We start from the raw sequence: 14573 nt of genomic DNA, 5'->3' as shown, positions 1-14573 counted from the left end.
TAGTCAATGCTGAATGAGGATGCTCATTAATATAACTGGAAAGATCCACCCCATAGGAGCTTGCCTTGTATTTAAAGAACACTAGTAAGTTTAATGTAGGAGCAAATTACTGCAGATGCTGGAATCTGTACTGAAAACAATGAACGCTGGAGTTCACTGTTGGTCAGGCAGTATCCTTGGAGAGAAGGCAAGCTAATGTTTTGAGTCTAGATGACTCTCCTAAACTCAGTGTTCGCTTGCTCTCTCTTCATGGATGCTACCTGACCCGCTGCAATCGCCAGCATTTTTTTTGTTGTCACTAGCAAATTCAAGCCCACTTCAGATTTTGCTGGTCCACAGGGCTTTGCATCTGCAAAAAAAAAATCATTAAACCTGGCTCTCTGATAATTTAGAAAAAGTGCCATTGCTTTTGGATGGTGTGTGAGCATAAAAACCCTGTTGATCTTCCTTTTGGTAGAAATGTTAGATGTTCTTTCAGTTTCAAAACCAAGATTACTCCCTCAACCAGCACTTCCTAAAATTCTCTAGATTAGATTCCCTATAGTGTGGAAACAGGCCCTTCGGCCCAACAAATCCACACCGACACTCCAAAGAGCAACCCCCCCAGACCCATTTCCCTCTGACTAATGCACCTCACGCTATGGGCAATTTAGCACGGCCAGTTCACCTGACCTGCACATCTTTGGACTGTGGGAGGAAACCAGAGCACCCGGGGGAAATCCACACAGACACAGGGAGAATGTGCAAACTCCACACAAGCAGTCGCCCGAGGCTGGAATCGAACCTGGGACCCTGGTGCTGTGAAGCAACAGTGCTAACCACTGAACCACCGTGCCGCCCTATTTAATATTTATATATTTTTTTGGTTCCTGCCCTGGTGTGTATATTAGATTAATACAAGGGAACAATCTGATGGGAAATATGCCATAGCCAAAAAGGAAAGCTCCACTGTCCTCTGTTAATGATTTTCTACTCATTCAGTGCCGGATTTCCTACACAGCAATGGTCTGTTACCAGGATCTCTGAAATATTGCGTGTCTGCGGCTATACCCCTTTCTCACCAGTAGCTAAGCTCAATCCACACTTTCTTCACCTCAAAGACTGACTTCTGAATTTGTCTGTTTTTGCCGTACATCTGGTTCTCTTTATACCTTCCCAGTCCACCCTTGCCAGAACTCACTGGCCCATGGCTTCCTGGACCCAAGTGAATTGACTTCAAAGCCTAATTTTCAAACCCCTCCAGGGTCTTGCTTCACCCTCCATGACCAATCCTCTCCAGCTGCAAATCTTCTTGACTCTTCTGGCTGACATAGGATTACAACTCATTCCCGACTCTGACTCGGCATTCATTAGAAGCGCTACGTTTGACCACTATACTCTGATACTTTGAAATGCCCCCCACCCCCAAAAATCCCTTTACCTTTGCCACTTTGCTCCATACTTTAAAAGTTACTGTTAAAAATCTTCTCTATGTGCATGTCTTCCCTCTCAGTTTAAAAATTTTTCTCCACTCCCCTGCTCAATTGCTTTTGTCTTGTTGACTTAATGCAACACGAGAGAAAGTGAGGTTAATGCCTGCATAAAAAAGTACAGGATTCAAAAGTAACTTCTTGTATTTGAGTCAGTTCACCTTTTGAAAACATCTTTTGCACATCAGGAACTGACCAGCTTGCAATCTTGAGCTTGTTAAGGCTCTTGTTAATTTTTTAACAGTTTAAAATATTCTAAACTTGGTTCTGTATAGTTATATATATTTTTTAAAAGTTCCATTTTAAATTTTAGTTTGTTTTTTGAACTAAAGTATTGTAGAACTGAACATCTTTATGACAATTGTGTGTGTTGAAGTTCTGACGCAGCAGCAACACTCCCAAATCTGGTGTTTTCAAATAAACCTGTTAGACTATAACCCGGTGTCGTGTGATTCTTGACCTTCTCCAACCCAGTCCAAAACTGGCACCTTCACATCACATCTTCATATCTGTCAGTTTGGACTACTTTATCTCTATGTAATTGCTGCTAACAAAGGATGGTGGGCTGAGACATTTTGTTATCTATTTGAGATAAAGGGATTCTTTCAATGAGTCTTTTTTTAGTATGTATTTTTCAGTGAGTGGTATTACAGTAAAAGTCCTGAAATATAAAATAAAATGCTGTATGTGTACTGTATACTGTGGGAGAAAGATCCCAAAACAGTTTGTGGACTTTGTTTTTCCATTCGGTCCTGAAAAGTTTTTGTTGCATCAACTTTGTCAGCAAACTTGATGTTTACCAGTGTAAAGGATTGTTTTAAACAAAATACACATTTTCTTATTTCACTCTAAGGGGATGAGTTTTGTCTTTGTTCTTCTGGAACAATAGAAAGTTCTGTCCATGTGAACAAAACGTTGTGCCTTCATTGGCTGATGCTGTTCTGAATATGTTGTTCATAACTTGTGGCTAAGAGTCGAAAAATGTGGTGCTGGAAAAACACAGCAGGCCAGGCAGCATCCGAGGAGCAGGAGAATCAACGTTTCAGGTATAAGCCCTCCTTCAGGAATGAGGCTGGTGTGCCGGGGGGCTGAGAGAAAAGATAGGGGGGAGGGAATTTGGGGGAGGGGCGCTGGGAATACGATAGGTGGAAGGAGGTGAGGGTGAGGGTGATAGGCCGGAGAGGGGGTGGGGGCGGAGAGGTCGGGAAGAAGATTGCAGTTCAAGAGGGTGGTGCTGAATCCGGGGGTTGGGACTGAGATAAGGTGGGGGGAGGAGAAATGAGGAAACTGGAGAAATCTACATTCATCCAGTGTGGTTGGAGGGTTCCTAGGCGGAAGATGAGACGCTCTTCCTCCAGGTGTTATGTGGTCAGGGTCTGGTGATGGAGGAGGCCAAGGATCTGCATGTCCTTGGTGGAATGGGAGGGGGAGTTAGTGTTCAGCCAGGGGACGGTTGTAGCTAAGAGGCTATTAGATTGTTCAAAATGTTTCACATGATCGTTTCAATTCAATGGCACTGATCTCTCATAATTGAAACCTATGTTCATTCCCCTGAAAAGATTTATCTTTGTTGCCCAATATCTATTCAAACAATAGCATAGCATAAACAGAGGAAACCCCCTGTTCTAGAACCTGTGTATTGTACATTTGTATACCTCCAAGTGTGCTTCCTTGTTAATTAAATGTGAGACATTCTGCCTTTCATGAGACAATGCCAAGTCTAAGGTAACAAATTTAACAAATGGCACTAGTTGTTTGTTAGTACAGAATTTGATTATTGGTGCAAGAAGGCACATTTTCATAGAATCCCTACAGTGTGGAAATAGTCCATTCAGCCCATCAAGTACACACCAACTCTGAAGAGGATCCCACCACATTTCAAAGTTAAAAATCAAACAACGCCCCTTTCTCTCTCAAACTCTGTCTGCCATGGGTCACCAACAACTTTACTGGTCCCACTCCAGGAAATTCAGCCAGGGCTCCCACTCGTGCTGAGTGTGTGCAAATTGCCACGGTGTGATTGGGAAACAGGGCCTCAACATACGCTGCCAGTGCTTCAGGCAATATGCCAAAGACATTGGCTTTGTCAAGTTGGACTAAATTACAAAAGGAGCATGAGTGCATTCTAATACATGACAAATTGGAAATCTGAACCTGTTGAAGGACTTCTACTGCTTTCAGCTCGAAGAAGCTGATTTTTGTGATGCTCCATTTCTGTAAATAAAATTAATTTGCCAAAAATAAAATCACACAACACCAGGTTATAGTTGCAGCAGATTTATTTGAAAGTACAAGCTTTCGGAGCACTGCTCTGTCAGGTAGCTACCACATTTCAAGGCAATGCTTTCCACACTCTTCACCTTGTGAAAAAAATATTACCCTTGTGAGTGTGTATCACTTTGAACCCAAGGCTACTCATTACTTTTGTCTGAATAGGTATAGGGAGCTTAGAGGAGAATGTAGAGTTAATATTATAACTTTGGCCTTTCGTGAATTCTGTGGTGACGAAACAGTTGCATACTATAGACAATACACATGCAACCACAGCATACTGGTGTTGAAGCGTGTGGAAGTTTTGACAGCAGAGCCAATCGAGTAAATTGCTTGATCCTGGATAGCAGGGTTCTTTTATTTCAGCCATTCAGGCAAATGAAGACCAAACTGGATCCAATGATTCAATCTGCTGCAGCTCATTGAAATTTCTTTTAAAATTGTAGCAATAAAGAAAGACATTGGATTGTGCTGGACTCATATTAACATATGTTTTCTGAGGTACTGAGTGTAGACTTTGAGTACATTCTTCCCAAATGTCTATAATCAATTTCTCTAAATTCCTTTTTTTTAATGCTTTCTACTTTTGTTTACATCTCCCTCTTTTTTTTACTCTAGTTTTCTCTCCTCCCCATCTATCGCGTTGTCAAATTTTAATACTGCCTTAAAAACATAAAGTCTTGAGAGTTTACTGTAACCGGTCTTTCTTTTGAATGATGAAACTGCAATGTAATGTTTTAAATTGCTCATTTATCAGCAGTTAGTGCATTCCAGTGCTGTTCCAATTAAGAACTGAAGTAAGTTAATATATGCAGAGTTTTGGCATGTGTCCAAATTTCAAAGCACACTTCAGTTTGCAGGTGTGACTTGACAGGTTTCATTTTACAGTCTTCCCGTGTGAACTTGTCCTGTTGAGAGATATTGGCTGACCTAGCCCATAGTTCATTACATGCATTCTGGTGCATGTGCCTCTATGGTAAAACCCTGAAAGGTGCTCACAGTGCACTTTCTCTCACCTCAGTCTAAACAAGGTATCTGATAGGAAACAGTGGTTTGATAACAATCACTATGGCAAAATTGATGGCAGCTTCTTGGAGGTAACGTGATCCAGATTGTGGTTGGGTTTTTTCAGTTAACTTTTTTTTTAATGATCACTGATTACTATTAACAAACTGTTAGTTTTGGTTATCTGCAGCCACAGAATCTTTACTGTCTTGGTCTATGAAGTCATCTAAGCAACTCAGCGCAGCCTTGTAATGCATTTCCATCTACAATGTGGCATAAAAGTATTTGCTACTGTTTAGCACAGCTTTAAAAGCTGTCATCAAGACCCATTGTAAAGCACATGTCAACCAGGCTGTTGCAGAGAAGGGAGCGAGAAAAAGAGTATACTTAAAATTGAGGTAGCTATTAGGAAATTGGTAGACTGAAAGAAAAATGTTATGTCTATTGCCAGATATCCACTATCTGTGTACAGATACTGATCTCATTAAGGTATTTAGATGATATTTAAACCATGGCCAGAAGCTGCTGCAGGTTATCCGTTATTTTGACTGAACGGTCAAAATGGGTGGTTTTGTATTTGCTTGTGTGAAACTGTCATCCCATGTTGCTGTGTAGTGACATTCATGTTGAAGAAATAGCAGCTGTGCCTTGAGCACTAAATTTGTGGTTCATTACAGTCAGTAGAAAGGAGCTGAATGTTTTGCCTAGCCCAGGTTTCATTGAGGTCTTTTGGAGAGATTCTTGCTGTATCTTACCAATTGCGTTTCACTAACTACCTTATCCCAATGCCATTCTTCGCGTCCATTTTAGCCCAATCTTACCATGTATCTTTCCCAGACCAACTCTCCGCCCAGCTGATATCTGCTGAAAGTCTAGCATCCCTGGTACCTGCGCCATCTTTGATAGGGTGCATTGCACCCAGACAAGCTTTGGTAATCCAGTGCTGCCCCTCACCAACAGTATATTGGCACTGCAACCATGAAGGCACAATTCCCATGAGAAAAAAAATATAGGTGACATGACTTATACTCCGTCACACATATAACCCCATTCTTTCACCCTAGTTGTTGTTTAATCACACAGTTTACCTGTCCTCAGATTCATCCGAGTCCTGCTACTGTTTCCACAATGCCTGGGGTCACTGATATCTTGTTACTGTTCAGTAGGGGAACACCACAGGCGGGCAAGAATTTGGATAAGTCCAATTGTGCATTCTTATTGACAGCCAGCTAAAGGGCAAAGAGTGGAAATAAGTACAGGCTGCAGTTTGCCCTGCAATGCAAACCAAATGCTGACATCTTGACCTTGACAGTCTGTGACTGTCTTGTGCACCTGGCTTACACCTGTTGGAACCCACTGTCAATCAGGGCCTGACTGCCCTGTAGTGCCTGATGCACCTGAATTCTGTCATGCACAAGGAGAGCTTCCTCAAGTTCAAAGTCATCTTCCTCCTCCTCAGAAGACTGCACCTATTGCACTGGCTCCTCAGCATCTATCACATCGCCTCATTGCCTGCTGCAATTGTGTAGGACACAGTAACCAATAAGACACAGACCATAGTCTTAAGACTATACTGGAGCTCTCCTTGACCAGTCCAAGCTGTGGAACTGGACCTTTAAGTCCTATTGTCTGTCCCACTTCAGTCCCCTTCACAGCATGTTGAACCACCTTGATGACAGTGCTGCAATGGCTGGCAGAGTGGCCAATACAATCCATCAACAAGGAGTGTTTGCTGTACTCTGACCTCCTTCCCATCCCAGATTTACATGAACCGTTCCACTTCTCATTGCATTGATCTATCATCATACTTGCGTGATGTGTGTGCATCGTAATTTTGCCAGTCTATACCACTTCCTCTGACAGCTCTTTCCAAACACACAGCACCCTCTGCGTGAAAAAGTTGCCCCCTTTTTTATCTTTTCCTCTCCATCACCTTAAAATCTATGCCCTCTAGTTTTGGACTTCCTTATCCTGGGGAAAAGACCTTGGCTATTCACCTTATCCAATGTCCCTCATGATTTTATTAATCTCTGTAAGGTCACCCCTCAGTCTTCAGTGCTCCAAGGCAAACAGCCTCTCCCTATAGCTCAAACTCTCCAACCCTAGCAACATTCTTGTAAATCTTTTCTGTACCCTTTCAAGTTTAACAGCATCTTTTCTATAGCAGGGAGACCAGAACTGAATGCAGTACTCCAAAAGTGGCCTGTACATGACCTCCTATCTCCTATACTCAATGCACTGACCAATAAAGACAAGCATATCAAACACCTTCTTCACTATCCTGTCTACCTGTGACTCCACCTTCAAGGAACTATAAACCCACATCCCAAGATCTCTTTGTTTGGCAACAATCCCCAGGGCCCCATCATAAAGGGTACAAGTCCTGCCCTGATATGCCATTTCAAAATGCAGCACCTCACATTTATCTAAATTAAACTCCATCTGCCACTCCTCAGCCCATTTGCCCATCTGATCAAGGTGCTGTTGTACTCTGAAATAACATTCTTCACTGTCCACTACACCATCTATTTGGGTGTCATCTGCAAACTTACTAACCATATCTTCCATATTCACATTTCAATAGTTTGTATAAATGACGAAAAGCAGAGGGCCAGCGTGCCACCAGTCTGAAAAACAACCCTCCTCCACCACTCTCTTGTCTCCTACCTTCACGCCAATTTTGTATCCAAATGGCTAGTTTCCCTCTATTCCATGTGATCTAACCTTGCTAACCAGTCTACCATGTAGAAGCTTGTCAAACCCCTTGCAGAAATCCATATTTACAACATCCACCGCTCTGCCTTCATCAAGCTTCTTTTACACTTTTTCAGAAAACTCAAACAAGTTATTGAAACACGATTTCTCTCACACAAAGCCATGTTGACTATCCCTAATCAGTCCTTGCCTTTCCAAATACATTTAGAATTGTCCTTCTATGGAGAAACATCTAAGCACCAACAAATCAATATGCTTTGCCAACCGAGGTTTATCCTTTCAGAGACCAGAGAGAGCCACCGTCAGTTACAGTCACAAATCCACCTCCTCACTCCCCAACGCAAATACTTGAAATGCAGCCCTTTTGTGTATTCCTGTGAATGTGCTAATTGTTTCTAAGCTTGGATGATTGCAGGCAATACATTTGTATCTTCAACATGCAAACCTCTCATAAAAGTGCAAGTCGAATGAGAGGTGGAGGTTTTAGTCAGTTTTGATTAAAAATGTTAATTTCAGTTTTGACTGCTTCTTGCCTGGTCAAGTAATCACTGAGGTCCCTTTTTAAGTCTTTTTTTTAATTTCATATTTGAAACTATTTTCTCTCTGTTACCTGCCACCATACCCCCTCTGCCACTTGGCACCCTAATACCCCTCATTTTCTTGACAGTAGCAGATCAGCATGTGTTTAGACCTTTTAAGCTATGTTCCATTATTGGAATACAACAATTATTGGTGTAAAAAGGAGGCATAACTATATGAAGATTCACTCCAATACTGCTTGTATGATTGACTAAATTGGATCTGTTGGGATAGGTTAGACTAGATTCCCTACAGTTTGGAAACAGGCCCTTTGACCCAACCAATCCACACCAAACCCTCCGAAGAGTAACCCACCCAGACCCATTTCTCGCTGACTAATGAACCGAGCACTATGGGCAATTCAGCATGGACAATTCACCTACCCTGCACATCTTTGGACTGTGGGAGGAAACCGGAGCATACCCACACAGACTCTGGGAGAATGTGCAAACTCCACACAGACAGTCTGCCCGAGGCTGGAATCGAACCTGGGACCCTGGTGCTGTGAGGCAGCAGTGCTAACTACTGAGCCACCATGCCGTGTGGTGGAGACCTCATAGGACGTCTGGAAAACCTTGAAGGTAAGTAGGCAACATTTTGTTTGGTCTGTGTTAAATTAGGAATTCTGCCCAGATTGGAAGAATTGTGCCATCTGTTAATCATTTAAAGGAGGAAGTTTACAAATCCATATCTTTCATTGCAAGCCCTACTTTCTTTGGGTGAAATCTTCTGCTCACAGATTGCAAGCATGGAGATGGGAGAGCATTTAATTGGGTGGTGGTGTACCTAACTCCTGCTGCCTCCCTGCCTCTGGGCAGTAAGGTGGCAAATGGAATTCAATGTAGCTAAGTGTGAAGTCATTCACTTTGGTAGGAGTAACAAGAAGGTGGATTACTGGGCTAATGGTAGACTACTTGGTAGTGTGGATGAGCAGAGGGATCTTGGTGTCCATGTACACAGATCTTTGAAAGTTGCCACCCAGGTAAATAGTGCTGTGAAGAAGGCATATGGTGTACTGGGCTTTATTGGTAGAGGAATTGAGTTCCGGAGTCCTGAGGTCATGTTGCAGTTGTATAAGACTCTGGTGCGGCCTCATCTGGAGTATTGTGTGCAGTTTTGGTCGCCATACTTTAGGAAGGATGTGGAGGCATTAAAACGAGTGCAGAGGAGGTTTACCAGGATGTTGCCTGGCATGGTAGGAAGATCGTATGAGGAAAGGCTGAGGCACTTGGGGCTTTTCTCATTGGAGAAAAGAAGGTTTAGGGGAGATTTGATAGAGGTGTACAAGATGATTAGGGGTTTAGATAGGGTTGACAGTGAGAACCTTTTTCCGCTAATGAAGTCAGCTGTTACTAGGGGACACAGCTTTAAATTAAGGGGTGGTAGGTATAGGACAGATGTTAGGGGTAGATTTTTTACTCAGCAGGTTGAGAGTGCATGGAATGCCCTGCCAGTAGCAGTGGTGGACTCTCCCTCTTTATGGGCATTTAAGCGGGCATTGGATAAGCATATGGAGGTTATTGGGCTAGTGTAGGTTAGGTAGGCTTCGGTCGGCGCAACATCGAGGGCTGAAGGGCCTGTACTGCGCTGTATTTTTCTATGTTCTATGTTCTGCTTGAGTTGACATCTGGGCAACAGCTGAGATCCCTAAGTGGCCAGGTAACGACTTCTTACAGGTTTCAGCCTGCTGTCACTTGGGTTAAAGGAGCTGTCAGTGGTCCTGTTGCCATGCAGTATGCAGCATTCATAATTTCCTCCAGGTAGCTTCTCACCTAGTGGGGTGGTGAGTCAATCCAAGGCAGTAAGCACCTGATCGAGGGACTCACTGACAGTGAGGTCCATTACCTTTACTTATGCACTTGCATGCACACAGGCACACATACAGACGCACACATACAGCATTGGGCAGCACTTCCTTCCACAGGGTTCTACATCCAGGGGAAGGCCCACCGTGGGCTCACCATGCACTAATTGGCGTGTAGTTTGGAGAACTTCTCTTGGAAGAGTCAATATGGATCACTTGCCTACAATGCAGCTACCCAGTTCAGACCCCAACTGTTCAGTATGATTCCGTCCCTTAACTCCATTGGCAAACAATTGTCCTTTTGCATTGTATCAATTGTGTATTTTTCGGCACTTCAGTTGTTCCACGAAGCATGGAATTTTATGCTACATATCTTGTAACAGACCTCCATGAACTGCGTTTAATCATAAAGTTGAAGGAATCTGGTGAGGTGGAGGCGTACAAAAATGTATTCCAGGCAAATTTTAAGAATGCTCGTGTCAGTCTTGTGACACAAAACGCTGTCATGTTTATAAATAGTACCTTTGTGACTCAACAATGCACAGAGAGGAAAATGGTGGCTGGAATTACTCGTAATAGCACCCTGTGCCATATTGTCAGAATGAATGCATGTTTAAAATCCATTACATCATGTGCAAAGTGAGAGTTGGGCCAAGCAGTCAAGTGTTGAGTGAAGGCTTTGTTGTCTCTGAGCAGGGAATAAAAACAGTCAAATAGAATGGGTCTTGATGGCAATAATGGAGTGCAAAATTGACAAGAAAGGTTTGGATGGAAATTGTGTAAAGTTGAAGTGCTTGGAAAGAATAAGTAAATGGAATTATTCGGTTATTAAATGTTACAACTTGCTGAATAGGCTGAGCTGTATGTCCATATTTGGCAGCACTTTCCCAAAGCTCAAAAAGCTCTGGGTTTGACCCTTTCAGCAACCAGTTGGTAGTGGTCTCGATTCTGAGTCAGAGGTTTATGGGTTCAAATCTTGGACACAGATTTCTAGAGGCCCCTGTGCAATGATGAGGGACTGCTACACTGTCACTGACGCATGAAGTGTTAACGCAAGGCCCCATCCCCACACAAGTGTATGTAACTATGGCGCAGTTTGTAAGGAAAGGAGAATTATTATTCCTGGTGTACTGGCCCTCAGTTAATTTCACAAATAGATTAATCTGGTCACTATCACATTGCTGCTTGTTGGAGCTTAATGTGTGCACATTTGATGCCATGTTTCCAACATTACAACAATGATTACACTTCAAAAGTAGTTTGGTGGTAAAGCACTTTAGGATATTCTGTGGTCATCAAAGGCCATGAGGCCAAAGATATCAATGCATATCTTTCTTTTCTTTTCTCATAACAGGAATTCAATGCTTAATCTAGATTGGCATTCCAGCACAGTTCTAAGGCACTGCTGCATTGTGAAGGTGGCAACCTTTGGTCAAGATGCCAAACCTGTTTTCCTCATTCAGATTTATGTTAATGATCCTATGCTACTAATTGTGAGGAAGTGCAGAGAATCCTTCCACAGCCTTAAGTCTCCAACAACCAGCACCACTGAACCATTTTTGTAAAGGGGAGTACTGGTTTATAATGAGGAAATGTTTATTCCACTGTACTGTGGGATACCTAACAATCGTTTGGTATAAGTGCTATTTAGCAATAACGCAGAACAGGTTATAATGGTTTAACAGGCAACACTTTTCTCCGTCATAATGCATTTCTCCAATCTATTGCTTCTGTGTGTGAGGTTTTTTTCTCTTATTTAAATTGAACGTTTCAACTCCAGGATCCATTGAATTGGAAAGGTGTCTTATTTCAAGCATAGGAAATGTGGAGGCTCACTCATACAATAGATGGAAAAGTTGGTGAGCCCAGCAACCATAGAGGGATGCCAAGCAGTCAATAAAAGGCAGCCTCGGGCTGGATACCCACCACTTGTTGCATGGTTGTTGATTCCAGGTCTGAAGACATAGGTAGTTTTCTTGCAGATTTGTTGGAATAATAAAGTGGCAGAGTGTTGAGAACAAAATATGTGGCATTTTAAATAAATCCTAACTACACAGCCTCTGGTCTTTGAGGTCATTTTGTACTGACAGAAAATTCCTTTTCCGTTAAGTATGACCAGAAGAGCTTCCAAAACTTTGCTTCAATGAAATTGAGGCAATGCAGCTATCACTGTGTGGTGTTGAATTTCATCCTCTGTTGCTCACACTGTAACACAACAGCACTGTTCAAACAATCTGAAGCATAGCATTTCTTTGTTTTTGATATAAATTAGTACAACGTGCATTTTGATTTTTGGTCTCTCACAGTATTAAGCAATATACTTCAACAATGCAAAATGACCAGAGGGGGTTGTCTGCGCAAATCCAGATCCTTTTGATGCAAGGAAACAAAGTATTTAAAGGGTTAAATATTTCGGAAGAAGCCAAAAAGCCAATAACTCTGACTACAACCTGAGGCACTTGTTAATAAGGTCTGTGACTTCAATTGTTACCAGCTTTCTGAGCGATGTGTAAATCCTGCCTTTTTTCATGAATGACAATTAGAACTATATCACACTCAATCTGTTTTCCTGAAGCCATTCATAAAAATCAGATGACGGAGCCTGGCCAGGAGTTTTCTGGGCCGGGGTGAGAAGGGTTGGGAATAAGCAGCAGTAAACTCTTGCCCCCTCCCTCTTCTGTGGCTGCAGTCATCGATGGTCCATTCGTTGAGACTCTGGGAGGATTGAGTGCTTTTTGGAGGGCAGCTGGTAAAATTACTTTGACACATACTGGGCTCCGAGCCAGTGCTGGCCTTGATTCAGACATTGTCTTTCCCCTCATTGAACTGTCAGGACCTAATTCATGGAAAAAAAAAGTCAGTGAGCTGGCAGCTTTCTTTTAGCCACAGCATGCAGAAGTCAAATGAATTCAAACTGCACAACCACAGCCATTCTTTCTCTTAGTCTAACATTTCTTCTGATGTGAACAGATATGGGGATATACAGGTATTTGTAAGTTAGCAAGGAATGAGCGATGTGCAGGAAAGTGTTTGTGAAGGAAAAGCATTTTACTGTGTGAAATTAAGTGTAGGACGTTCCGTATTATATTATACTTGACATGTTGGTATGCTTACAATTATGGAGAGTGAAAAACAGCATGAATACTTGATGGAATCTAACTGTAATTTGTTTCTTTCAGCCACAGCAAGAGGTCCAGAAGAAGCCTGCTCAGGTAGGGTGTGTTTTTATTGTATCATGAATCCTCAAATAAGGATTTAAGTTCAGAGATATCAGGAATAGGGAGGTGATGAGCCTGCATTGCTTTCAAAGTTGGAGTTAATAACAAGGACATGAGCTCATGTGGGTTTCCTAATCTCAGCTGTCTGAGGAAATAGTGATAAATTATATAAACATGGGGACTACATGGAAGTTCATGGAGGATAATGTAAATCTTACACTACATTCTGAGGAATCTCTTCATTTTCCATCTGTTTCCTCTACTGTTTCCTAACAGATGTCTTTACCATGTGGTGGTCTGGATCAGTTTAAAAACTTCTGATCTTGAAGTAGACTTTGGGGTTTCTAGAGGTTGCACATGCATGTCCCATTACTTGAGCCTTTTCTTATGTAGGAAGACTTGGTAACTGGAGTAGAAAGAGAGAACTTGATCCATAGAACTGTAGTACCAGGTTCACATTCCTGTCAGTGTGGCAATAATAATCCAAATGCCTGGACAAGTCAGGAAGCCTCTTTATTGAAGTTAACATATCCAGCTTCTAAAGGAACATAACGTTCAGTTGAGAATCTGTCTAAAGCACACAGGACCCGAGCAGCATAATGTCTGCATTAATTTCAAAGCATCAGCATTACTACAATTTCTTGGCAATAAGCCATCAGCCATATTCCAGCACCAGCAATTCTGATAAAGCCTCTATCGACTCTCAACATTTGTCTGCCATATTGAGAATTTCACTTGTCTTTTTTAATGGAACATTTTGTGCTGGTATTAGTGATCACTAATTTCTGCACACCAATGTACAGCTGTTGTTTTGTAGGCATTATTTTACGCACTTGGTGAACTGGCAAACTGTTCAATTATGACGTTCCTTACAGTCAATCCCGACCTTGTTCCTAACCAGAAGCCACACATGCACTTTCTAGCAAACATTGCTCGATGATATTTAGCAGCAGAGACCCTGGCATTTCCCTCCCAAGATATATCACACTGAAGCAAGTATCTGTTTATTGCAACTAAACAATTAGGGGTGCTCACCTTTAGCATGTTTAGAACTGATTTGCCACCTTTGCGAATTTTGTTTAGCCAAATTGACACATGGAAATCCCATCACTACCTCCAAGAGTCTCCAAAGATTAGATTTTCTGTTTGTGTGATACAAAGTGCATACACACTCCCTGTAGAAACACAATTTGCCAGTGCACTATTGATCTTTCCCCAGCTTGACAAGCAGAGATTATTCTAGTCATATGAGCACTGGCGTGCAGAGGTATCTGAATTAAATGCAAAGAATTATAAGTCCCCTGTGGCAGACCTGCCTCTCTCAAGGCTCCATTAGTGAGCCAGTGTGGCTGGTCAAATATCAAAAGTGCCCTAAATCTTATTTACCTATTTACAGGGTCAAAAAAAGAATTGTAGTCCATCTGGAAAGTCCCAAGTACTAATGTTTCTCAATCCCACTTAAATATGTATTTAATTTTCCCACATTATCGGTCTCCCTGGGCACTCCATTCC

General features: G+C 42.2%; 1 protein-coding gene and 1 pseudogene across 4 annotated transcripts in view; both read left to right on the top strand.

Moving 5' to 3' along the window:
* hmga2 (high mobility group AT-hook 2) overlaps window positions 1-14573 on the top strand; it is a 160393-nt gene that overhangs the window by 111597 nt on the left and 34223 nt on the right. For all 4 annotated transcript variants that reach the window (XR_011953383.1, XM_072551585.1, XM_072551586.1 and 1 more), the window contains exon 4: window positions 13023-13055. Coding sequence is in view for 3 of the 4 variants with exons in the window: in XM_072551585.1 (XP_072407686.1) it covers window positions 13023-13055 (33 nt within the window). In the remaining variant the exon portion in view is untranslated. The remainder of the gene's footprint in view (window positions 1-13022; window positions 13056-14573) is intronic.
* LOC140458300 (small ribosomal subunit protein uS14-like) lies at window positions 3399-3715 on the top strand (annotated as a pseudogene).

Source organism: Chiloscyllium punctatum, chromosome 32 (genome assembly GCF_047496795.1).
Source record: "Chiloscyllium punctatum isolate Juve2018m chromosome 32, sChiPun1.3, whole genome shotgun sequence".
Taxonomy (NCBI): domain Eukaryota; kingdom Metazoa; phylum Chordata; class Chondrichthyes; order Orectolobiformes; family Hemiscylliidae; genus Chiloscyllium; species Chiloscyllium punctatum.
The sequence above is the reverse complement of the archived record's forward strand: the minus strand, read 5'-3'. Positions and strand labels throughout refer to the sequence as shown.